We start from the raw sequence: 26,270 nt of genomic DNA, 5'->3' as shown, positions 1-26,270 counted from the left end.
CAGCGGCGCTGTGCGGCATTGTGCATAATGAAAGTCTATGCACGCCGAATCCGGTGGCATGCATCAAACGCCGGAAGCATGTACCGGATTCGGTTTTTACTTCTGAGCATGCCCAGAAGTGATTCTCTGGCCTAAGAAAATCGGTGCGAGTGGAGTGCGATAAAACATCACATTCCACTCGGACCAATTCTAGCCTGTGTGTCAGCACACATGAGCGATTATTTTCGCAGTCCTAATCAGACCGAGAAAACAATCGCAGCATGCTGTGACTGTAATTCGAGACTCTTTTCTCTCGCACCCATTCAAGTGAATGGGGCGAGAGAAAAATCGCACTGCACTCAAGGTACACTGGTGTACCGTGCATGCAGAGCGAGAGTCACAATAGCCGGCTACGGAAGAGAGAGGGAGCAAAATCCCACCTTCCCCTCCTCCATGCCAGCCCGCCCCTCCTAAGAGCCGGCCCGCCCCCCGCAGCTGTGGTCCGCTCGCACGGTCGGACCTCAGACGCAGGGACACTAGCATGATAGTCAGCTCCTGCTGTGCTGCCAGTACGACCCGAGTGTAATTCTAGCATTGCAGTAGTGCCCTGTGTGGCCCCAGCCTCTCTCTCTCACACTCACACTCACTGACTCACTCACTGACTCATTCACTCACTCTCACCCACTCACCGATCACCGGCGCCGCGCTGCACGGCTCTCACACTGCTGGCGGCTTCTCCTGATTTGAAAATGCCGGCCGCCCATTATTCAATCTCGTATTCCCTGCTTTCCCTGCCCACCGGCGCCTATGATTGGTTGCAGTCATACACGCCCCCAGGCTGACTGACAGCTGTCTCACTGCAACCAATCACAGCCGCCGGTGGGCGGGTCTATATCTTGCAGTAAAAAAAATAATAAAAAAAAACGGCGTGCGGTCCCCCCCCAATTTTGATACCAGCCAGGGTAAAGCCACATGGCTGAAGGCTGGTATTCTAAGGATGGGGAGCTCCACATTATGGGGAGCCCCCCAGCCTAACAATATCAGCCAGCAGCCGCCCGGAATTGCCGCATGCATTAGATGCGACAGTCCCGGGATTCTACCCGGCTCATCCCGAATTGCCCTGGTGCGGTGGCAATCGGGGTTATAAGAGGTTAATCATGGCAGGCGTCTATGAGACACCCCAATGATTAACCTGTAAGTGAAAGTAAATAAACATATACACCCAAAAAAATACTTTATTTGGAATAAAGGACAAAAAAACCCACCCTCTTTCACTATTTTATTAAAATCCCCAAACACCCCTCCAGGTCCGACGTAATCCACAGAGGTCCCGCGACGCTTTCAGCTCTGCTACATGAAGCTGACAGGAGCGGCCGTGGAACATCGCCGCTCTCTATCAGCTCCATGCAGCAACTGAGGGAGTCGCGCTGTCAGCGGTGACGTCACTGAGGTAGTGTCGGGGTGTGCGGTGATGATGATGCATGCAGGAGTGTCGGTGTATGTGCGGTGATGGTGCGTGTGGTGATGATGCATGCAGGAGTGCCGGGGTGTGTGCGGTAATGGTGCGTGCGGGAGTGTCGGGGTGTGTGCGGGGATGATGTGTGCGGGACTGCCGGTGTATGTGCAGTGATGGTGCGTGCGGGAGTGTCGGGGTGTGTGCGGGGATGATGCGTGCGAGAGTGCCGGTGTATGTGCAGTGATGGTGCGTGCGGGAGTGTCAGGGTGTGTGCGGGGATGATGCGTGCGGGAGTGCCGGTGTATGTGCAGTGATGGTGCGTGCGGGAGTGTCGGGGTGTGTGCGGGGATGATGCGTGCGGGAGTGCCGGTGTATGTGCAGTGATGGTGCGTGCGGGAGTGTCGGGGTGTGTGCGGGGATGACGGGGTTTCTCCCTCTCTCTCAGCTTTTAAAAAAAAAAAAACGGATCCGTTTTTTACCGGATCTGTCGTATCAGTTTTTACACACTCTGACACGGATCCGTTGCATCAGGCACAAACCGGATTGTGCCTGATTGCAAAAAACTGATGTGTGAAATTAGCCTAAGCTAGAACAAGATATAACAAATTGATACAATTCAAAATAGAGGCACTGTAATGTATACAAGGAAAAGGACAATCATATATCCCAGAGCAGGAGTTAACTTGCTGACTGTAAGATGAATCCAATGCAGTACAATTTATACAGAGTATAGAGCTGCATAAATAGGTATAATAAATATACAGTCCATTGTTTGTCCGAAGATCATATATTACATATGTCACGTATCCAGGTTATTCCGTTTGTAAACAGTAGCCATCTAAGATGAATGAGGTATGTCTCCACCTCAACGCGTTTCCCCAAGTGAATGGTTCATCAGGAGGCAATTAAAGATGATACCTAGATGTATTTCCATGATACAGTCCCATATATAAGATCAGCGGTGGTGCAGAGAATCCTGGTAGTATGATCCACAGCAGTCAATAGGAGTGTTCTTTAGGTCTTTACCATTGTTCTTCCTTTGAAATATTCTTGCGCATTAAGGATTTCCTTATGGAAGATTACCCATCCTGCGTGTGCAGTTTCATGATTAAGGCTATGTGCGCACGTGTGCGTATTGCATGCAGTTACGCTGCGATCTGCACCACAGCGTAACTGCATGCGTCCTGCGTCCCCAGCACAATCTATGAAGATTGTGCATGAGACGTGCGCACGTGGCGTATTAGAACGCAGCGATTCGGCTGATGCCCGAAGCGTGCATTCTAAGAAATGACATGTCACTTCTTTCGTGCGCTTTGCATGCTGTCTATAGGGAGAGGCAGCATGCAGAGCGCACGAATTGTGCAGGCACCAGGCGCTTCAGAACGGAGCATTTCAGCTGCACTCTGAAGCGGACCTTTTGTGTGCGGTGCAGAGCGCACACGTGCGCACATAGCCTAACAATTATGTGACATGGAATTCTACCAACCCTTGCCTTTAGGCCCTTGAAGTCCACTTTCCTAACGTCAAGTCTTTATCTGTGTTGCCATCACATTCCTCTCATTTCCTTACCAGGGAGGAGGAACAGATTAGTTCTGATCAGGAAAATAGCCAGGCACGGGACTCCAGCATCTCCACCATCAGGGATAATCCAGAGGTTAGTGACAGCTTGGGGTTCCCTAGTGTGAGGGACAGTATAGGAGCCATCTGTCCCTCACTATCCTGCAGTCACATCATGACAGGAACAACCGTTTACGTTAATTCAATAATGGCTGGTGGACTATTGTAAACTGTTAAGACAACAAATTGTGGCACTATTACTGGTCCCCAGGAAACTAAACCTCCTGGCTCTCAGCTCTAGATGAAGTCTGGCATCAGCAGAGGAACATTTATTTTGGGCTAGTGTGATGATGTGGAGTGTTGCACCATGATTTTGCTGCCTAAGGAGGGACCAATTGAAAAGCTCATTAGTGGGAGGAGAGAAGGAGTGAATGCAAGTATACTACTACTTTTCCTACACACCATAGTGAAAGACTTGGACTAGCACTTTATTTGCTTGATGGGCACATGCCAGTATTCAGCAGGGTAGTGTCCAAAAAATGTATAAATGACTATGGTAAAATATTCAGTCATGAAATAGCGTACATATCATTTAAGGTAACTTTTGAGAAATTCTTGTCATATGTACAGTACATGGAGAGTAACACTATTTCTGGACATTGATATGACTATGACTTATACCCTCCATTTTTCATCAGTTTTACCATCTGCAGCATCTAGAGACTGGATTTCTCTCATGCAAAGCACACACAGATCCTGAGGAAAGTATATTCACTTGCTTTTTTTAGGATTTTAAATACTACTATTTGTACAGTCATGGCCAAAAGTTTTGAGAATGCTACAAATATTAATTTTTACAAAGTCTACTGCTTAAGTTTTTCTAATGGCAATTTGCATATACTCCAGAATGTCATAAAGAGTGATCAGCTTAACAGCAATTACTTGCAAAGTCAATATTGGCTAAGAAAATGAACTTTAACCCCCAAAACACGTTTCAACATCATTGCATTCCTGCCTTAAAAGGAGCAGCTAACATTGTTTTAGTGATTGTTCCATTAACACAGGTGTGGGTGTTGATGAGGACAGGGCTGGCGATCAATCAGTCATGATTAAGTAAGAATGACACCACTGGACACTTTAAAAGGAGGCTGGTGCTTGGTATCATTGTTTCTCTTCAGTTAACCATGGTTATCTCTAAAGAAACATGTGCAGCCATCATTGCTCTGCACAAAAATGGCCCAACAGGGAAGAGTATCGCAGCTACAAAGATTGCACGTCAGTCAACAATCTATCGCATCATCAAGAACTTCAGGAAGAGAGCTTCCATTGTTGCCAAAAAGGCTCCAGGGCGCCCAAGAAGGACCAGCAAAAGCCAGAACCGTATCTTAAAACTGTTTCAGCTGCGGGATCGGACTACCAGCAGTGCCGAGCTAGCTCAGCAATGGCAGCAGGCTGGTGTGAGTGCTTCTGCACGCACTGTGAGGTGGAGACTGCTTGAGCAAGGCCTGGTTTCAAGGAGGGCAGCAAAGAAGCCACTTCTCTCCAGAAAAAACAACAGGGACCGACTGATATTCTGCAAAAGGTACAGGGAGTGGACTGCTGAGGACTGGGGTAAAGTCATTTTCTAAAATTAATCCCCTTTTCGATTGTTTGGGACATCTGGAAAACAGCTTATTAGGAGAAGAAGAGGTGAGCGCTACCACCAGTCTTGTCTCATGCCAACTGTTAAGCATCCTGAAACGGTTCATGTGTGGGGTTGCTTCTCAGCCAAGGGAATCGGCTCACTCACAGTCTTGCCTAAAAACACAGCCATGAATAAAGAATGGTACCAGAATGTTCTCCAAGAGCAACTTCTCCCAACTGTCCAAGAGCAGTTTGGCGCCCAACAATGCCTTTTCCAGCATGATGGAGCACCTTGCCATAAAGCAAAGGTGATCACTAAATGGCTCATGGAACAAAACATAGAGATTTTGGGTCCATGGCCTGGAAACTCCCCAGATCTTAATCCCATTGAGAACTTGTGGGCAATCATCAAGAGACGGGTGGACAAACAAAAACCAACAAATTCTGGCAAAATGCAAGCATTGCTTGTGCAAGAATGGACAGCTATCAGTCAGGATTTGGTCCAGAAGTTGATTGAGAGCATGTCAGGGAGAATTGCTGAGGTCCTGAAGAAGAAGGGTCAACACTGCAAATATTGACTTGCTGCATTAACTCATTCCAACTGTCAATATAACCTTTTGGTACTCATAACATGATTGCAATTATATTTCTGTATGTGATGTAAACATCAGACAAACACAATTAAAAACCAGAGGGCAACAGGTCATGTGAAAATATAATTTTGGTGTCATTCTCAAAACTTTTGGCCATGACTGTACTACCCGGCTTCGCCTAGGTTAGTCGGATATATAAAAGACGTTCACTCTCAATCTTTGCATACATGTCAACAATAAATTGGTGGAAGAGGTGTCTGCATTTCAAGATGTGATTTTCCTCTGCAAATCTTGTCATGATCCTATATGCATAGAGGTCCATGGCAGACACTATTTTTTCCTGAAGGGTTGCCTGTTGTAGGATCTGTCTGAGGTATTTCAAAGTGATAGCCTTCCTGTCCCTGCCAAAAGATGATTGGATATTGCAGAGCTTCATAGGACCTGTGAGTTTCTGCTACTCGTTGCAAACTATTGTTCCTTTTCTGAAGCACAATGTCACGGCTTTGAAAATCATTACCTACAATCAAGATGGCTACCTCATCAAATGTGGAATCATTGACGCGTCGCTGATGTTCACCTTGTGGTGTTTTGTCAGTTTGAATGACAACATTGTAATCGTTATTTGGCATGTATTCAAGTGCAGTCTTGAAAAGTTGAACATATGGATTGTTGGAGTGAAGGAACTAATGCAAAATAGTGACAATATAAAGGCGAGTTTAGGAATTAAAGAGCATCTCTGCTGAGCCTCTGCTTCTGCATTTCCCATGAAGAAGAGTTGAAGAAATTGAAGTTCTTCTCCTTGTAATGGAAGCAGTGACCCAACTGAGTGGTAAACCTGTCCTTGAGCTTTAAATGTCAACATAAATCCTGTTGTAAACATTTCTTTTGTTGCACCAAATGATGTCATTTCGAAGCAGGAGTTGTACATTTTAATGTTGTCCAAGAAATGCTTTGATATTGTACTCGTACCTGTCATCAGAGACTTTAGGGGATCTGGTGGTGAAAGGAGAGGTGGAAGTTTTATCTTGCCATTTGCACAGCATAAACTCGGTGGTTCATCTTTCCATTTCAGGGCACTGCAGTACATGCAGACCACATCCATTTTTCCTATCTGAACTTTAGGATGATCTGATAGTTTATGTTTGACTGGTAACAAAAGGCAGCATGTTTCAAATCTGCAACCATTTCCTGTGCCCTGATGGAAGAAATAGCAATTCTTTTAGTGGCAAGTCGACCTTCTCTCTGCTGAGATGACTCATTGGCCCTTGAGGAAGCAGCTCTTTTTCTCTTATCTGCAAGCCTCACTTCCCTCTCCTCAGAAAGTTCATTGGCTCTTGAGGAAGCAGTTCTTGTTCTCTTGTCTGCATGCCTTGCTTCCGTCTCCTCAGAAAGTTCATTGGCCCTTGAGAAAGCAGCTCTTGTTTTCATGTCTGCAAGCATCGCATCCCTTTCCTCAGAAAGTTCATGGGCTCTTGAGGAAGCAGCTCTTGTTTTCATATCTGCAAGCATCACATCCCTTTCCTCAGAAAGTTCATTGCCTTTTGGGAAGCAGCTCTTGTTTCCATGTCTGCAAGCCTTGCTTCCCTCTCCTCAGAAAGTTCATGGGCTCTTGAGGAAGCAGCTCTTGTTTTCATATCTGCAAGCCTCGCTTCCCTCTCCTCAGAATGTTCATTGGCCCTTGAGGAAGCAGCTCTTGTTCTCTTGTCTGCAAGCCTTGCTTCCCTCTCCTCAGAAAGTTCATTGGCTCTTGAGGAAGCAGATGCTGTTCTCATGTGTGTCAGCCTTGTTTCTCGGTCTTCACATTTTTCATTGGCCCGTAATGCAGCTTTTCTTTTCGCATCAGCTGACATTCGTGCCAAGGAATTCCTTTTCTTATGAGGCATTATTGTGGTAAAAATAGTCTGTAACTGACAGTTTCTATATCCTCTCACATAGAGGTAATGTGACTGACATCAGCCTTTCCACTCACACACTCTGACATCCTATTACCTCACACAAGCTCACACAGTATAACAAGCTTTGTTATACTGAGAATGTCCATTGTTACCTACATTAACCAATCAGAGCTCAGATTAATTAACTGTAGCAAAATAGAAGCTGAGCTGTGATTGGTTGCTATTGGCAGCCTGATAAATCCCCAGGCAACACAAAGCCTCCCCCCCGACAGTATATATTAGCTCACACATACACAAAATAGACAGGTCATGTGACTGACAGCTGCCGTATTTCCTATATGGTACATTTGTTGCTCCTGTAGTTTGGCTGCTTATTAATCAGATTTTTATTTTTGCATAATAGCAGACTTGTGTGTGTGTTTTAGGGTGATTATATGGCGAGGTCGGTGTATATGTGGTGAAATTTGGAGAAGATGGGATGTATCCCGAACATAAGAGGGTAAAGAGGTAACGAAGGGGCACAACACCTTATCTATATAGATGCCCACATTTTGTGATAAGGAATCAATACCTGCCACAATTGGCCTCCCCTTTAAAGGAGGACATGAGTGTGGGACCCAACACCATCTTGGTCTCTATTGATGTAGAGGCCTTGTACCGTTCTATTCCCCATCATCTGGGTATTATGGCAGTTAATCATTTTCTTAGATCTAGGGCAGTTGAGTGTGCTAGACATAGTGCCCTGATAGAGGAACTATTATCATTTGCATTGACCCATAATTATTTTCTTTTCAACACCAAGTACTTCCACCAGCTTAGGGGTACAGCGATGGGGAGCCCTTGTGCCCCCAGTTATGCTAATTTATTCCTAGGCTGGTGGGAGGAAATGGTGGTTTTTGAGGGGAGGATGGGGACTCTCATCAATGTATCGGACTTTGGGTCCGATGCATTGAAGACATCCTCATCGTCTGGACTGGTTCTGTTTCTGCTTTTCATTTATTTGTTGACTCACTGAACAGAAATGATCTGGGTTTGCAGTTTACGTTCACCTGTGACTCCCACTTTATTAATTTTTTGGATCTGACTATCTCCAAGGATGATCAGGGTAGGCTGCATACCATGACCTATTGTAAACCGACGGCCACTAATTCCCTCCTGAGGTGGGATAGTCACCATCCATATCCACTCAGGAGGGGAATCCCTAAGGGACAGTTCCTGCGAATATGCAGGAACTGTTCCAGGAAGATTGATTTTAGGGCCCAGTCAACTGATCTTTTTAGTAGATTTTTGGATAGGGGTTACCCCAAAAAGATTCTAAAACAGTCCTTGGAATTTGTTAAAAACATTAATAGGCACTCTCTCATGACCCCAAGACCACCACAGTTAAATTCTGAATTGGTACGCATGATTGGCACATATGATGTGCAGTCAGAGCGAGTCTTTGGGATCATTAAAAAGTACTGGAATATCTTAAAAGCGGATCCTGACTTGACCAAATTTATTCCAGATAACCCTGGAATCACCTATAGACGTGGACGCACTATAGGTAATAACTTGGTTCACAGCCTGTAGCAAGGCCCACGTCCGGAAGGTACATGGCTTGACAGACGCTTCTGTGGGTTCTTTAAATGTGGGAATTGCAGTATCTGCAAATCCATTGATCAGTGTAAGTTTTTTACTAGTTCAGCTAATGGCAGGAGATTTTTTTTCTGAGGGATTTTGGGAATTGTAACACGTCTGGAGTCATCTATAGGGCCACATGTTCATGTCCTCTTGATTACGTGGGGAAAACATTCCGTGAAATAAAAAAACGAATAGGAAAGCATCTCTCTGATGTCCGCAATGGGAGAGATACTCCCATTGCGAGACATATGAATACGGTGCATGGAGGTAATTTAAGGCATATAAGTTTTGCAATGATAGAATTGGTTAAACCGAATGTGAGAGGGGGCAACTTCGATAAGGTGCTCCTTCAGAAGGAGCCTGCCTGGATTTTTAGGTTGGGGTCAATGACCCCGAAAGGTTTAAATAAGCAACTGACATTTACTTGTTTTCTTCCTTCATCGTTGTTTGACTGTTCCAGATTATCTATTTGATCCAGCTTTCATACTCAAGTGAGCGAATAAGTCCCTAATTAGGGATGGTCTGTATTGACAGACTATATTTTTATAAACATTTAAATATCTCTGCCCATATTTATATTTACCTGTTAATGGACTTTGTGTGCCATATTGACTGTATTTGTGTCATCCTTCTATATGAAATATATGCTATTATTTGTTGTTGCCGATGTTTTACTGTAGCGTATATTTGTGTATACTGTAAGGTATATACTCGCCCATACACCTGTTTATATTTATCCCTTAATATGTCCTGTTATTGGGGTGCACACATGTTGCTATGTCACTTAGTAAAATAACAGTGGTGATGTTTGTTTTACCTATGGGACGATCCCCTGATCATGTGATGCGGAAGACAGACGCTGGGCGTATTATATCCCGACTCCTTCTTTTTCCTAACCGTGTGATCGGGTGATGTCAGGGAGTTCATCGTCCGCATGCGCTCGAACGGGTGGTGAACGGATGACTGAACTTGATCATTGCAGCCATCCGTAGCCGACCTGCGCGTGCGCACGAAGGTTATAAGCAACACCACATGGATATTTGTGACGCTTTTTTTTTTTGCTAGGCAGTCTGCACATGTGCAGTGGTGAGGGATGGTATTACACATCACCACTTGAGCATTCCTTTGCATTTAATGTGACACAGGTGTGGTGGGAGGAGGTATTTAAACCCCATACGGACATGCATTTGCATGGAGCCTTCCTGACTGCTGGAGGTGGAATCCTCACAGCATTGACTGTACCTCCGGCAGGAATATCTTGGATTTGGCTTTCCATGGAACTGCATCTCTGAGTTTAACCTCATTACATCTTCATTATGGGCAAGTATCTACTCCTTGTGTGTTTTGTATCTTTGGTTTTGTATTGGTGTGATCTCTGATGGACTGTATTTATATTCATAGCCTCCTGAGGAACCATGTTTATGGGGAAACGCGTCGAGGCAAACAAAAGGCGAAATCACCAGGAGTACCATCTCTTTATATAACGTTCTATTTATGCACAAAAGGACTGCCACATCATTGCCAACAGCAACTTTTACCTATCCACTGAAGTGGGATGGTCATTTGATCATATACTATCTATAGGAATACTGCTGAGTATTGGCTTTAATTGAGCTTGGTGATTTTGTTTGTATCAAACCATTACTATGTGATGTAAATTATCTGCCATAGGTTATATTTAGGATTCCTTGGTCTGCCCCTGATATTCAGGAACAGACCTTGAGGTTATCCCGCTTGTTACGGTTGTGAAGAGATCACTTCAGGTTTTTGGCTGTGTACAGCATTTTATTATTAATAAATTTTGCACTTTGGGAATAAAAGAATTTTCTTAATTGATAACTCTACATACCCCTCAGATATTATCTGATTCTCAGCTGCTGTCACTCAAGAAGATGATGATTTTATAAACTTTACTTATTTGAATTTCAAAACCTATAAATTTGAGCTGACCACTACAGGTATGTATAGACTCAGGCTGATAGTGCCAGTATAGCACTGGCCTTAGGTTATATTCAAAAATCTCGGTGATTGGTTCCCTTTAACACATCTGTTAAATATCTTTCATTTTATGACAAAACAGAAAAAAGATGGTGTAAAAAATCCATTAAAATAACTATTTGTTTTTGGATGTCCTCTCTTATTGTACTGTATGTGTAGTGGCCCGGTCCAGATTGTGTCTGTTTCTTTAAGTACATTCACTTATATGTAATATTATGTTATATGTTATAAGTAAAGCATTTTTCATTTGTTGTGTTCTAGCACCATCTACTGGTGAAAACTGTAAGAATCTGAAGTGTGCATTGGGTGTTTTCCTATTGGCCAGTTCTTGGTCACATGGCTCAATAGGTGGAGCTATTCTCCAGCCTCTGTCTGGAAAGAACTGGAATGTTCTGGTTCTGGCTGAGTCTCCTCTGAGGGAAGACATTATGTGGAGTTTCTCTTCACCACAAGACTCCTGCTAGGCCCGAGGAATAGAATTTCACCATTTCCTGATTTTTACAGCCAATATGCTGAATGCTTCCTATCCTGAATCCTCACTGGCCAGATATACATTGTGCATCTCTTCAGACAGTAGGGCATACTGAGTATATACCAGACCCTACTGCACGCAGATTGGGGAAGTTTGAGGGTCTCCCACCCCACTGCAATATTAGTGGCTTTCATGCCATTGTGCACGCACCAGCCGTCCGGTCCCCGTAGCACGCTGGGCAACTTTCTACATTTGCTTACAAGTACTGCATGTGTCTTAACTAGCAGTGAAATCAACCCCAGGACTCCAGGTCTGTACAATCTTATTATCATATCTACCCTCTAAGCTCAAGAGACTCTGAACCTGCTAAAAGCATACCAGAATTAAATCTGAAACAAATCGTGCTCTTAAAAGCTCCAGAACCCTAACTGCACTTCAGCATTCAACTCCAAGCTGTATTTGCCGTGGCCTACCCACAAAATACTGAAACATACAGTATGTTCCGTGTTGTTTTCCTTTGTTCCCGCTGTATTAAAGCAACTGTTATCCCCAAGACCATGTCTGTGGACTGTCCATCAGCTGTGGATACTCTGTGGGGGTGGATAGCAGGGAACATCAGGGCCTGGTAGACCACCCAGGGAATACGGCCCCTGCAACCTCATGCCAGAACAGCAACTGTGACATATAGAACATTTGAGGTCCTCTGTCCCTGGGCCCTTACATATATCCCTAACAGCTGGTACAATGGCAGCATGTGGTGAACAAAGTATACTCAAGTTAATCGTTCATTTCCTATACTTGCGATCCTATTATGGTTGAATTAAAGCAATTTGGGTTAATTATGTAAATACCCACATGGACCATTAGAGAAAGAAAAAACAACAGCCATTATTTCATCAACAGCCATTAGTATCCTTAAAAGGATACACTGTTTCCATTTTCTTTTCATGTGTCCATCTCCCTTATGAAACAAATGTTTAAGTAAAGGAGATGAGTTTCCTCATACATGTACTAACTAGAAAACATCATTTCATGGTTTCTTTATATGGGAAAGATTTGATACAAACAATAAATTAAGGAAGGTGAGAGGCCCCCAAGCGTTACTACAGACCATTCAAAACCATTTACATCAGCGTGGTCTGCGTGCTAGACAACCTGCAAGGGTACCTGACTACACCACCAGGCACAGGTGTCATCGTCTTGCATGGGCCATTCTATGGTTCTATTTTGACAAATTAAGTGGTTAAAAAGGTTGCCCACTATTCTAACATTTATTGCCTATCCTTCAGATTGGCTGATCAGACATTGATGACCTAAGTCCAACACCCGGCACCCCCGATGATCATCTGTTCCAAGTGCCTGTAGTGGCAGCTGGTGGCCAAAAATGCTCAGTTTGGGAGCTGCTCCATCTTATGATAGTGGCCGCGGCCAGGTACTGCACATCCACCTCCTATTGATTTGAAAGGGAGGCGGATGTGCCTAAAACGCCTGTGGCAGCTATCAGAAGTCAGAACAGCTCCAGAACTGAGCATTCCCGGCTGCCTGCTGCCACCCGTGGCACCTGGAATAGATGATTGTTGGGGGTGCCAGGTGTCAGCTTCTGGCTGATCAGACATTAATAATAATAATAGAGAGCCCCAGCACTCAAAATACGAGATCAAATAAAGTAAATGGTGAAAACATTTTTATTTGATTTTGAAATTCTGCAAACAGTCCACAAAACCAGAGCAAAAACCCGATATTTTGGCTACTGGGGCCTTTTTCAAGGTTAGCCAAAAGTGAAGAAACAGTGTAAGTATATACAAATTTGACACTAAATACAATATGTACAAAATATACAGAATATACAAATACACAAATATATGAACATAAAGAGAGCACATAAGTGTGTATATATATATATATATATATTGCATGTATATAGTACAGAGGAAAACAATATAGTACATATCGGCCAGGGATTAGGAGGCAAGGGGAAGGTATGTGAATGGTGCTCCTGGGAATATAGTGAAGGGTTATTGGTTAGGGGAGGAACCAAAAGGACTATAAAAGAAAAAGATAATTTTCGGGGACACCATCTATACCTGGGAACAGAAACCTGGATCAAGAAGGAGTCCTAATGTAGAAGTGGAGGTGGTGGTTAGCAACATATCCGCTGACGTCACGTGCAGCCTCATTCATTCAACGCATGCGCCGCCCGTGTGTTCCACAGTCCGGAACCCGGAAGTATACCGATTGCCCTCCAGTCTAGTTAAGGGTGCCATCAGGGATGCTACCTTGTCACCGAATTACTGCACCACCACCACCATTCTGAGCATTATGGTCCGATCTCAGACCCATTTATATGGTCTTCTGAATGCACCCTTAGCATTATAATTGCTGCCTCCATTGTCCAATTAAACTGATGTTTAATTACATATGCTAATGAGGCTGTTTGGTGTATTGCTGGTGGGGATAATCAGCTCAGTGCACTGTTCCACCCATAACATTTGCATGTACCCCGCCTCCCCTGCGTGAATGGTGATTGACAGTAGTGATGGGCAGTCCGGCTCTTTTTAGTGATCTGGTTCCCATGGCTCCACTCACCAAAAAGAGCCGGCTCATTCAGATCGTTCTCGGCTCCTTATTAAATATGTGTTCACCCCAGGTGAACACATATTTAAGATTATAGTGACACGCTGAAACCACGCCCACCCGCCACTAAACCCCGCCCACTTACAAGGGACCAATTAGATTGTGGAATGGGCGGAGTGTAGACCCAGGTCGGCGGGGTTTCAGCGGCGAAAAGAGCCGTTTAGCGATTTTAGTGGCTCCCCTGGTGATTCGGCTCCTGTCACTCACAGCAGGGAGCCGGATCTTTGTGTCGGATCGTTCACGACCGACATATCACTAATTGACAGTACTGGATTGTCTCTGTCAGCAGAGAAAGCTCAATGCAGGAAATCCTAGATCAGACGATATATTATTTTGTAGTACTGGGATAATGGCGCTACACATCATCAATACAATCTAAAAAACTTGAATATTACCTTATTTGTGTCAGTCAGGTTAATGTTTCCTAGACCGGTGTTCACATCCAAATTCTCAATGGGGAGTTTTCTTGCTATTGCGGAATGAAGGAAACACTCCGGACACTGGCAGTTATCTCTCAGCCATACATATGGGTACAGACTTTGTCCTCCATCCTCCCAGTGCACACAGACAAAGCGCTGAGCATCCAAAGTCTCTACACTCCGAATCATGGCTTCAGTGGGGAAAGTCTGCTCATCTACAGGAGCACTGTGCTGCCAGCGGGAGAAGTACAGCAGAGATCTACAAGGAAAACGTTTGTTCCTTGGAACTTTTAGTAATGTGTGTGCTACGGAGAACTGAACTTTGCTCTGTAATAAATGTTTAGCTACAGTAGCCCACATTGTGCTCCGGCCTTCACAATTCCTAATATTCCACTCTAAGAAGTCTGAAAAGGAAACAAATGTTTGTATTACTTCAAGGCCACAGAAGCATAAATGTGACATTAAACAGCACCAGCTTTTTATCATTGCCAAATGATAGAATGATAAAGACAAAATAACACTTTGGCCCAAAGAACATTGTACACTTAGATTGTACACATAGAGCATTTAGTGTAAATTCCATTAAATACTCCCAACTACCTGGATCCACAGTCAGTTCATATACAGTGACAAGCAAAAGGGTAACAATATTTTGAACTTTTGACTTTCAGGCTTCATATCTCTCCATCTACTGCAACTTCAAAGGAAACCTGTCAGGTCCCATATGCGTTCTAACCTAGAAGCAGGGTGATGTGTGGCCTAGTAACCCCTTCCTACCCATCCCTGTGTTGTAATATTGTGTAATATGAATGAATAAAAATCTGTTTTATTACTTACATGTTCCCTATGTAAATGAGCAGAGGATCTAGTAGTCCCCTGGGAATCTGCATGCTTTCCGTGGTATCACACCACTGTGGGCGTGATATAATGGATTTAACCATCATCACCATCAGCTCCTTGAGATCCCGCGCGTGTGCACTTGCCACTCCCGCAGCCTTGTTATCCGGGTGTTTGCTTCTCGGCTTCAGATGTGCACTGTGCATAATCAGAAGACTCCTGCGGTTCCAACCATGCACAGAGCGCGTCTAAAGCCAAGAAGCAAGCATCCGGATAAACAAGGCTGTGGGAATGGTAAGCGCACGCGCGCGGGAACTCAAGGAGCGACGGTGACGTCGCTCATGTAAATCCATGGTATCTCCCACATGGGTGTGAAACCACGGACACCACGCAAACGCCCACAGGTTGAAGCGACGCCCAGGGGACTAAATCCTCTGCTTATTTACATATGGAACACGTAAGTAATAAAACATATTTTTATACATTCATATTACACACTATTACAACACAGGGATAGGTAGGAAGGGGTTACTAGGCCACACATCACCCTGCTTGTAGGTCAGAACGCATAAGGGACTGACAGGTTCCCTTTAAAATGAAACTACATTAATTTTATACACAATCATCTTGGCTATCTCACAAATTTACCCACAAATGAATAAATGTTCTAAGACATATAACTCAAAGAAATATTACTAGCAAAAAGTCTGAACAAGTAATTTATGCAAATTAAAATTAAATTTTATGGAAACAATTTAATTAAAATAAGTAATATAAAATTATAAATAACTCAACGCTGCTGACAAGAAATAAGTACACCTAATCATTACACATTGGACACAGATAATATGGAAAAAAGTGCTCAAGTGCATGAGTTATATTAACCCCTTCACCCAAGGGCAATTTTTTCCATTTTTCATTTTCGTTTTTTCCTCCCTTTCTTCCAAAACCTATAACTTTTTCCTTCAATTTTCCGATATGAGGACTTAGTTTTTGCGGGACGAGTTGTACTTTTGAATGAAACTATTCACTTTATCATATCATGTACTGGAAAACAGAAAGAACATTTCAAATGTGCTGAAATTGTGAAAACAGTAAAATTCCACAATGTTTTTCTTTTTTAAATTCACCATGTTTATTATACGGTAAAAATGATATGTCACTATGTTTCCCCAGGTTGGTACGAGTTTGTAAACACCAAACATGTATACTTTTACTTTTATCTAAGTAGTGAAAAAAATTCAGAAGTTTGTACAAAAAAGAATTGCGCTTTTTACACCATTTTCCGAGACATGTATCATTCTCATTTTTCAGGATATGGGGCGAAGTGATACTAAAAATGGATAGGGCTTGACTCAACTGCTAACAAAAAGGTGCTTACAGAAAAGGACTACGTAAATATAAAGAATAGCTTCAGTACACAAAAGGGCAACATTTAAAAATAATGCAGTGTTTTTATTGATTTTCTGCAAAAGACAGAGCACCACAAACAAAGCAAAGCCAATGTTTCGGCCTGTGACAGCCTTTATCAAGGATTTGCATATCATGAGGTTGAGGGAAATTAGACGGGTTTGTCGTCTCTAGATCATATCTCGGGTAAGGTGCCCGTGGTTGCAGAAACTTTGCATACTGATGCAAGAGTCAAGAGTGAGGTGGGTAGGGTGGGAAGAGCGCCTTATAACTAGAGTTGAGCGCGGTTCGTGGTTCGAGGTTCTCCAGTTCTAGGCTCGAGTGATTTTGGGGCCTGTTCTAGATCGAACTAGAACTCGAGCTTTTTGCAAAAGCTCGCTAGTTCTAGAAACGTTCGAGAACGGTTCTAGCAGCAAAAAAACAGCTAATTCCTAGCTGGCTTTCCGCTGTAATAGTGTAAGTCACTCTGTGACTCACACTATTATGACATTTCAGTGTATAGTGTGCGGGAACAGCGCCTTCAGAGCACTGCTGTTTGTATAATGGCGATCGCCATTTTTTTTTTTTTTCCTTGTCTTCCTTCCCTAATCGCGCGCGCCTTGTGGGGCGGGCCAGCATGTCAGCCAATCCCAGACTCACACACAGCTAAGTGGACGTTTAGCCAGAGAAGCAACGGCATGTGTGATAGGATGTCCATGTCACATGTCCCTGCATTATAAAACCGGACATTTTCCTCCAGGACGCCATTATCTCTTCTGCGTCCTTGGTGTCAGACATCACTGTCGCAGCTCCGTCCTGAGTACTATCGCTGATACAGCTGTATGCGCTCCATACACAGCGCTGGACAGCATAGGGATAGCACTTTCCATCAGTCCTTTTAAGGGCTCGTACGGGCAGGGTCAGAGTTAAGGTGACAGGTCCTGAAAACAGCGACAGCGTCTGTGTAGCAAAGGTCAGGGATTTCGTCGCTGCATTTCCCCATTAGGAGGGAATAGAAAGGCAGGCTTCCTTTCCTCTACCCAGAGCCCCACAATCCTGGCACTGTACCTGTCACGGCCGGGCGGTCGGGCAGACCCAGGAGGTGGATCCACTGGACCGAACTCTCTGAGATGGTGGTAGGGAGTCCGGCAGCTGAAGCACTGATGGGCAGTAGAACAGTCCGTGCAAGAGAAGGCAGCGGAGGAGTCCCAGGGACCACGGAGTCACAGAAGGTGGTCTTGGTGACGTAGCTCAGGTTCGGAGGCCGAGGTGATATCAGACGGGGTCCGGAACCTCTGGAGCAAGATGACGGGTCACCGCAGGGATCCGGGATGGTACGGACTGTCAGATGGCAGACGGACAGCGTGCGGGGATCAGGACACGGCAGACTGGATGGCGAGGCAGGTACGGCTCTACAAAGACAGATAGGTGAGTACAGGCACATAAACACCAAGAGACCTGACTCCTAGCTCAGGGAACACGAAGATCAGGCCCCGCCCCCTTGGACAATGACCCCCTATATACCCTGTACCTGTGCAACCTCATTTCCTGTTAATGGACGCTGGCCCTTTAAGAAAGGGCCAGTGACCGCGCGCGCGCCCTAATGCGCATGCGCGCCGCCCGGGTGCCAGAAGCCAGGGAAGGAGGCTGCGAGGAGGACGCAGGGGAGCCGGCCAGGTCCAGGGAAGCTGTCGGGCGCCGGGATCGGGGGCCCGGAGCCCTGGGACGGACGGAATCCGGTGACTGGGGAGCGGAGAGCGTGGCAGGTGAGCCGGGGAACGGGGGTGAGGACCCGGGGAGCGTGACAGTACCCCCCCCCCCCACGCCCCCCTCCCCGCAACCGGGACATGAAGGCACGGATAAGAGGAGTGCCCACGTTCTCCCTGGGCTCCCAAGACCTATCCTCAGGACCATACCCTTCCCAGTCCACCAGGAAGAACTGTCGACCTCGTACGGTCTTCATGGCCACGATATCCCTTACCGCATAGATGTCATCATCGGCAATAGGAGGAGGGGCCGGACTGGCAGCAGCGGAGAAGGGACCAAGGACAACCGGCTTGAGCAGAGAGACGTGGAAGGAGTTGGGTATCCTCATCGTGGCCGGGAGCTGTAGCTTGTAGGATACCTCATTGATCTTGCTGAGGACCTTAAACGGCCCGATGTAGCGAGGACCCAGCTTGTAGGAAGGTATCTTCAATCGGATGTACTGGGAAGCAAGCCAGACCAGGTCACCAGGAGAGAAACACGGAGGATCCAGACGTCTCTTGTCAGCGTGTTTCTTCATCCGCTGGGAAGCGCGCCCAAGGGACGCTTTGACAGAGTCCCAAATGGTAGCAAAGTCACGAACTGCAGTATCAGCAGCCGGGACATCCGATGAAGGGGATATAGGCAATGGGACGGCGGGCTGGAGTCCATAAACAACATGGAAGGGAGATTCGGAGGATGACTCACTGACGTGGTGGTTATGGGAGAATTCAGCCCAAGGTAGAAGCGAGGACCAGTCGTCGTGATGGGCGTTGACATAGTGACGTAGGTATGAGGTCACGATTTGATTGACCCTCTCCACTTGGCCGTTAGACTGAGGATGGTAAGAAGAAGAAAAGTCCAGAGTCACTCCCAGATGTTTGCATAGAGCCCTCCAGAAGCGGGAGGTGAACTGAGTTCCTCTGTCGGACACTATGTGGGATGGAAAGCCATGCAAGCGGAAGATGTGATGTATATAGGCTTCCGCGAGTTCCTGAGCAGAGGGCAGTCCGGCCATAGGAACGAAGTGGGCCATTTTGGAGAATCGATCAACCACGACCCATATGACTGTGTGCCCGGAGGATAATGGCAAGTCCGTAATAAAGTCCATTGCTATGTGTTGCCACGGGACTGAGGGTATCGGTAAAGGCAGAAGACGGCCATGGGGCAAGTGTTTGGGCGTCTTGTTCCTGGCACAGGAGGAGCAGGCAGAGACAAAAGCAGCGACGTCCGTGCGAAGGGATGGCCACCAGTAATGGCGTACAATCGCACCCCATGTTCTCTTCTGACCAGCATGCCCGGCTGTTTTTGAGGCATGACCCCAGTGTAACACTTTTTGCCTGTCGGTATCGGAGACATAGGTCTTCCCGGGCGGTATCTGGGCTAGGGTAACAGGGGCCACCGGAATGATGTTGCTAGGACAGATGATGGGTTGGGTAGTCTCTTCCTCCTGCTCCATGGGCATGAAAGACCTGGACAAGGCATCAGCGCGTACATTCTTGTCCGCGGGTCGGAAGTGAAGCTGAAAGTCGAACCTGGCAAAGAATAAGGACCACCTGGCTTGCCGTGGGTTCAGTCGCTGAGCGGACCGCAGGTATTCTAGGTTCTTGTGGTCCGTGTAGATGATCACGGGATACACTGCACCTTCCAGGAGGTAGCGCCATTCCTCCAGTGCCAGTTTGACTGCCAAGAGCTCTCTGTCCCCGATGGTATAGTTGCGTTCAGGCGCTGAGAAGCCCTTGGAGAAGAATCCGCAAGTCACCATCTTCCCGGAGGAGGACTTCTGCATGAGCACTGCTCCGGCTCCTGAGGAGGAGGCATCCACCTCCAAGGTGAACTGGCGGTTCAACTCCGGACGGTGAAGTACAGGCGAGGAAGCAAAAGCCCGCTTCAAAGAGCCAAACGCGGCGTCGGCCGCAGGCGACCAGTCCTTTGGATTTGCCTCTTTCTTAGTCAAAGCGGAAAGTGGAGCAGTCAGAGCAGAGAAGTGAGGGACGAATTGGCGGTAGTAGTTGGCGAATCCCAGGAAGCGTTGGATTGCCTTCAGTCCAGAAGGGGGAGGCCAGTTGAGAATGGCGGAGACCTTCTTGGGATCCATCTGCAGTCCAGTCTCAGAGATGATGTACCCCAGAAAGGGGAGAGAAGACTGCTCAAAGACACACTTCTCATACTTTGCGTACAGACGGTTCTCTCTTAGTCGTCGTAGAACCAGCTGTACGTGCTCTCTGTGGGTTGGGAGGTCCGGAGAGAAGACAAGGATGTCATCTAGATATACTACCACACAGGTGTAGAGGAGGTCTCGGAACACGTCGTTCACCAGTTCTTGGAAGACGGCAGGGGCGTTACACAGGCCGAAGGGCATCACGCAGTACTCATAATGTCCATCGCGCGTATTAAACGCGGTCTTCCATTCGTCACCAGAGCGGATGCGCACCAGATTGTAAGCACCCCGAAGATCCAGCTTGGTGAACAGACGAGCTCCTCTAAGCCGGTCAAACAATTCGGGGATGAGCGGCAGAGGGTACTTGTTCTTAACAGTGATCTGATTCAGACCCCGGTAGTCGATGCAGGGACGTAAATCGCCCTCTTTTTTCTTGACAAAGAAGAAACCTGCTCCAGCAGGAGAGGAGGATCTCCGAATGAATCCCCTAGCCAGGCTCTCTGAGATGTAAGTCGACATAGCCCTTGTTTCGGCTGGAGATAAAGGATATATCCGTCCTCGTGGTGGCGTTGTTCCAGGGAGCAGGTCGATGGCACAATCGTAGGGGCGATGTGGCGGCAGTACCTCGGATTCTTTTTTATCAAAGACATCAGCAAAGGACCAATAAGCCGAGGGCAGCCCCGGTAGGTTCTCAGGAACCGGAGGTCGTCGGATGGGTTGTGTGGATTTTAGGCATCTCTCATGACACGAAGCACCCCAGCGGGTGATTTCGCCAGTGCCCCAGCTGACTGATGGTTCGTGAGTCCGTAACCATGGAAGGCCCAGCAGGATCTGATGGGACATGTGCGGAAGGACGTAGAAGGCGATGTTCTCGGTGTGAAGAGCACCGATGCGCAGTTCAACCGGCCTGGTGGTCCAGGAGATGGTGTCAGAAAGGGGTCTCCCATCCACAGAGGCAATCACCAGGGGCTTGTTGAGTGGGATAACAGGCACCTGGTATTTGTCCACGGTGGCTTGCTGGATGAAATTGCCTGCTGCCCCGGAATCAAGATAGGCCTCAGCCGTGAACCGCGTCTCTCCCGTTGTCACTTGCACGGTCCATGTGACCGGATCAGAGAGAGTCCCAGCACCTAGGGTGGCCTCTCCTACCAACCCTAGGCTTTGGAGTTTCCCGGCCTTTCCGGACAGGAACGGAGGAGGTGTGTGCCCTCACCGCAGTAAAAGCAGAGACCCTGGGCAAGCCGCTCTGCTCTACGTTGTGCAGACTGACGCACTCGGTCAATCTGCATGGGCTCGTGGACGGGACTCCCAGCTGTTGATGACTGAGGTACGGAGGGCTTCTGAGGAGGAGATGAATGCCGTAACGGGCGTCTCTCACGAGATAGCTCTTTGGAGCGCTCCTGAAAACGTATGTCCACACGAGTTGCTAGGGCAATCAGGGCATCTAGGGTGGAGGGCACGTCCCGACCCGCCAACTCATCCTTGATGCGACTCGAGAGTCCCTCCCAGAAGGCGGCTGTTAGGGCCTCATTATTCCACCCGAGTTCTGAAGCCAAAGTGCGAAAACGGATGGCGTATTGGCCCACCGTCAGTGTTCCTTGACGTAGGCGGAGGAGTGATGAAGCAGAGGCAGAAGCGCGTCCCGGCTCGTCAAAGGTGCTGCGGAATGCCTGCAGGAACTGTTGAAGATCCTTGGTCATGGGGTCCTCCTTCTCCCACAAGGGGTTCATCCACGCCAGCGCCTCGCCCTCTAGGTGGGACATTATAAAGGCGACCTTGGCTTGGTCGGAGGCGAACAGATGTGGCAGCTGCGTGAAATGAAGGGAACATTGATTTATGAAGCCCCTGCAGGTCTTGGGATCTCCAGCATAACGAGGAGGTGACGCCAAACGGAGTCGGGAAGCATCTGACGAGGTTGCCACTGGTGCGGGGGCCATGGCTTGCCTGGCGGGGGACCTGGGTGCCGCAGGCGTCATTGATGCTTGTAATGTGTACAGGCGGGTGTCCACGGAGGTCATGAATTGCAGCATGCGGGTCTGGACTTCACGCTGGCGTTGGAGTTCCTCTTGCAGAGCCATTAGTGCTGCAGCGGGATCCATGGCCTGATCTTACTGTCACGGCCGGGCGGTCGGGCAGACCCAGGAGGTGGATCCACTGGACCGAACTCTCTGAGATGGTGGTAGGGAGTCCGGCAGCTGAAGCACTGATGGGCAGTAGAACAGTCCGTGCAAGAGAAGGCAGCGGAGGAGTCCCAGGGACCACGGAGTCACAGAAGGTGGTCTTGGTGACGTAGCTCAGGTTCGGAGGCCGAGGTGATATCAGACGGGGTCCGGAACCTCTGGAGCAAGATGACGGGTCACCGCAGGGATCCGGGATGGTACGGACTGTCAGATGGCAGACGGACAGCGTGCGGGGATCAGGACACGGCAGACTGGATGGCGAGGCAGGTACGGCTCTACAAAGACAGATAGGTGAGTACAGGCACATAAACACCAAGAGACCTGACTCCTAGCTCAGGGAACACGAAGATCAGGCCCCGCCCCCTTGGACAATGACCCCCTATATACCCTGTACCTGTGCAACCTCATTTCCTGTTAATGGACGCTGGCCCTTTAAGAAAGGGCCAGTGACCGCGCGCGCGCCCTAATGCGCATGCGCGCCGCCCGGGTGCCAGAAGCCAGGGAAGGAGGCTGCGAGGAGGACGCAGGGGAGCCGGCCAGGTCCAGGGAAGCTGTCGGGCGCCGGGATCGGGGGCCCGGAGCCCTGGGACGGACGGAATCCGGTGACTGGGGAGCGGAGAGCGTGGCAGGTGAGCCGGGGAACGGGGGTGAGGACCCGGGGAGCGTGACAGTACCCTCCTGTCCTCTGCACACTCCAACTCATTATAACTAAGCCATTATACTAGCAAACACTCAGTGTACCTAGTGGCATCCTAAACGTGGCTATTGGACTTTGCTATAGTCCCACTAGTGCAAAGACATTTGAAGCACCTCTGCCTGCATTGCAGACTCCAACTCATTATAACTAAGCCATTATACTAGCAAACACTCAGTGTACCTAGTGGCATCCTAAAAGTGGCTATTGGACTTTTGTCTAGTCACACTATTGCAAAGAGATTTGCAGCACGTCTGCCTGCATTGCACACTCAAACTCTTTTTAACTAAGCCATTATACTAGCAAACAGTCATTGTACCTAGTGTGGCATCCTAAACGTGGCTATTGGACTTTTGTGTAGTCACACTAGTGGAAAGATATTTGCAGCACGTCTGCCTCCATTGCACACTCAAACTCTTTTTAACTAAGCCATTATACTAGCAAACAGTCATTGTACCTAGTGTGGCATCCTAAACGTGGCTATTGGACTTTTGTGTAGTCACACTAGTGGAAAGATATTTGCAGCACGTCTGCCTGCATTGTACACTCAAACTCATTTTTAACTAAGCCATTATACTAGCAAACAGTCAGTGTACCTAGTGGCATACAAGAAGTGGCTGTTGTACTCCATTAGTGCCCCACTGGTGCAAATCTATGTGCAGCACCTCTGCATGACACCCTCCTGCTCTGTTTTTAATAAGCTATAATGATAGCAAAAAATACTGCAACTTAGTGGTATACAAAAAATGCCTGTAGGACTCCTTTATTGTGCCACTTGTGCCAAGCAATCTCAAGCACCTCTGCATTCTACCCTCATGCACATTTAGCTATGCTAATTTTATAGCAAACTCAGGGAATTCCTTGCTGCATTTGATCATTAGGAGGGATAGAAAGTGAAGCTTCTTTTACTGTCCTGGTACCCACAGAACACGGCCACTGTACCCATCTGTCCACTTTTGCCACTCTATTTAATTTGCACAAAGAGCTGACTCTTTTTCTGCCTTCCTAAAATTGTCTGGAATACTAAGTTAGTGTTCCTTTGCTGCCAAGCAAGGTACAACACATGTGCATTCTACACTCCTTTCCATTTCTGGAATGCAATTATTAACTGCAGGTAGTCCAGGCAATCTGTGACGAAGGTGCAGGCGTGGATATAATGTAAAAAAAAACAAAAAGCCAGCACCAAATGTGCACTACAGCACTAAACATTCCAAACTGTACTTATTATAAAAAATGTTATGAGATTTTTGGCAAAAAATTGCAATTTCTTGAGCTGCTTCGCCACGTCACGGCAAATCTCATTTGAAGCAGTCCTACACTAAAATATTTTTATAAAATGTGCCATACGGCCTCACATATGAATAGTAGAACTGCTCTTAGCAGCACTCACCTGGTCTATTTCAATCCCGTACCCATGACTGAGTCATGGCTGTGGGCGGGACAGGTCCAAGCAAATGCTGCATGAAGTAAATAGCCTGTGGACAAAGCCTGATGACTTAATGTGAACAGTCACCAACAGCCAAAATCCAGACAGATGGAATACATCCCAAATTGGGGTGCATAGCAAGGTTAAATTGGTCGGTGGTTGACCTCCACCTTGCTATGCACCCCAATTTGGGATGTATTCCATCTGTCTGGATTTTGGCGGTTGGTGACTGTTCACATTAAGTCATCAGGCTTTGTCCACAGGCTATTTACTTCATGCAGCATTTGCTTGGACCTGTCCCGCCCACAGCCATGACTCAGTCATGGGTACGGGATTGAAATAGACCAGGTGAGTGCTGCTAAGAGCAGTTCTACTATTCATATGTGAGGCCGTATGGCACATTTTATAAAAATATTTTAGTGTAGGACTGCTTCAAATGAGATTTGCCGTGACGTGGCGAAGCAGCTCAAGAAATTGCAATTTTTTGCCAAAAATCTCAAAATTTTTTTTATAATAAGTACAGTTTGGAATGTTTAGTGCTGTAGTGCACATTTGGTGCTGGCTTTTTTGTTTTTTCTTCATTGAATTGGTCGGTGGTTGACCTCCACCTTGCTATGCACCCCAATTTGGGATGTATTCCATCTGTCTGGATTTTGGCGGTTGGTGACTGTTCACATTAAGTCATCAGGCTTTGTCCACAGGCTATTTACTTCATGCAGCATTTGCTTGGACCTGTCCCGCCCACAGCCATGACTCAGTCATGGGTACGGGATTGAAATAGACCAGGTGAGTGCTGCTAAGAGCAGTTCTACTATTCATATGTGAGGCCGTATGGCACATTTTATAAAAATATTTTAGTGTAGGACTGCTTCAAATGAGATTTGCCGTGACGTGGCGAAGCAGCTCAAGAAATTGCAATTTTTTGCCAAAAATCTCAAAATTTTTTTTATAATAAGTACAGTTTGGAATGTTTAGTGCTGTAGTGCACATTTGGTGCTGGCTTTTTTGTTTTTTCTTCAGTGGATATAATGTAGCCTGCATCCAATGATGGTTCTCTCGATGCCTGACAGCTCAACAATACCTTCTGTTTCCACTTCCAAAACAAGTGATGACCTGCCAATCACACTCCCTGTTGCGGGTTAAGGAGTGGAAGTTCAGTGTGAAAAACCATGTGTGACTGCTGTCCCCACAGTCACAGAGGATGAAGAGCACGCAGATGCACTTGATGGGGCAGGCGGTGGTTGCACAGGCACGCTAGGCCGGATTGTAGCACAGTGAAATTCACATTGCGACTTATGCTTCATTTTAAGTCGTGTACAGGGTGGGCTCCCCAGTATGCAGCAAAACCAGGCAAAAGGAAAAGGACTCTAGGCAGTTGGGTTGATAAATGATTGTTTAACTTTACTAAAACAAACAATAAGAACCATGCATACAATTAAAATAATTGAACAATCTATTCTGTTGCCTACTACCTGCTAATCCCTCTGTGTAGCAGTAATTGTGTGTTTGTGCGTGTGTGTGTGTGTGTGTGTGTGCGAACACGACCTACCAGTGGCGCATCACAAGAGCTTCCAAGTTATCTACCTAAACA

At 46.8% G+C, this 26,270-nt stretch overlaps 1 protein-coding gene across 3 annotated transcripts in view; it reads right to left on the bottom strand.

Annotated features, from left to right (window-relative positions):
• Positions 1 to 26,270, bottom strand: part of BBOX1 (gamma-butyrobetaine hydroxylase 1) — a 217,628-nt gene that overhangs the window by 163,426 nt on the left and 27,932 nt on the right. For 2 of the 3 annotated variants that reach the window (XM_075326519.1, XM_075326517.1), the window contains exon 2: positions 14,226 to 14,653. In XM_075326519.1, coding sequence (XP_075182634.1) covers positions 14,226 to 14,609 — 384 coding nt within the window. In that variant the 5' untranslated portion in view covers positions 14,610 to 14,653. Of the gene's footprint in view, positions 1 to 14,225; positions 14,654 to 17,543; positions 17,831 to 26,270 lie in introns of those variants that run through there. The other variant, XM_075326518.1, reaches the window with a different exon arrangement.

Source organism: Anomaloglossus baeobatrachus, chromosome 10, assembly GCF_048569485.1.
Source record: "Anomaloglossus baeobatrachus isolate aAnoBae1 chromosome 10, aAnoBae1.hap1, whole genome shotgun sequence".
NCBI lineage: Eukaryota > Metazoa > Chordata > Amphibia > Anura > Aromobatidae > Anomaloglossus > Anomaloglossus baeobatrachus.
The sequence above is the reverse complement of the archived record's forward strand: the minus strand, read 5'-3'. Positions and strand labels throughout refer to the sequence as shown.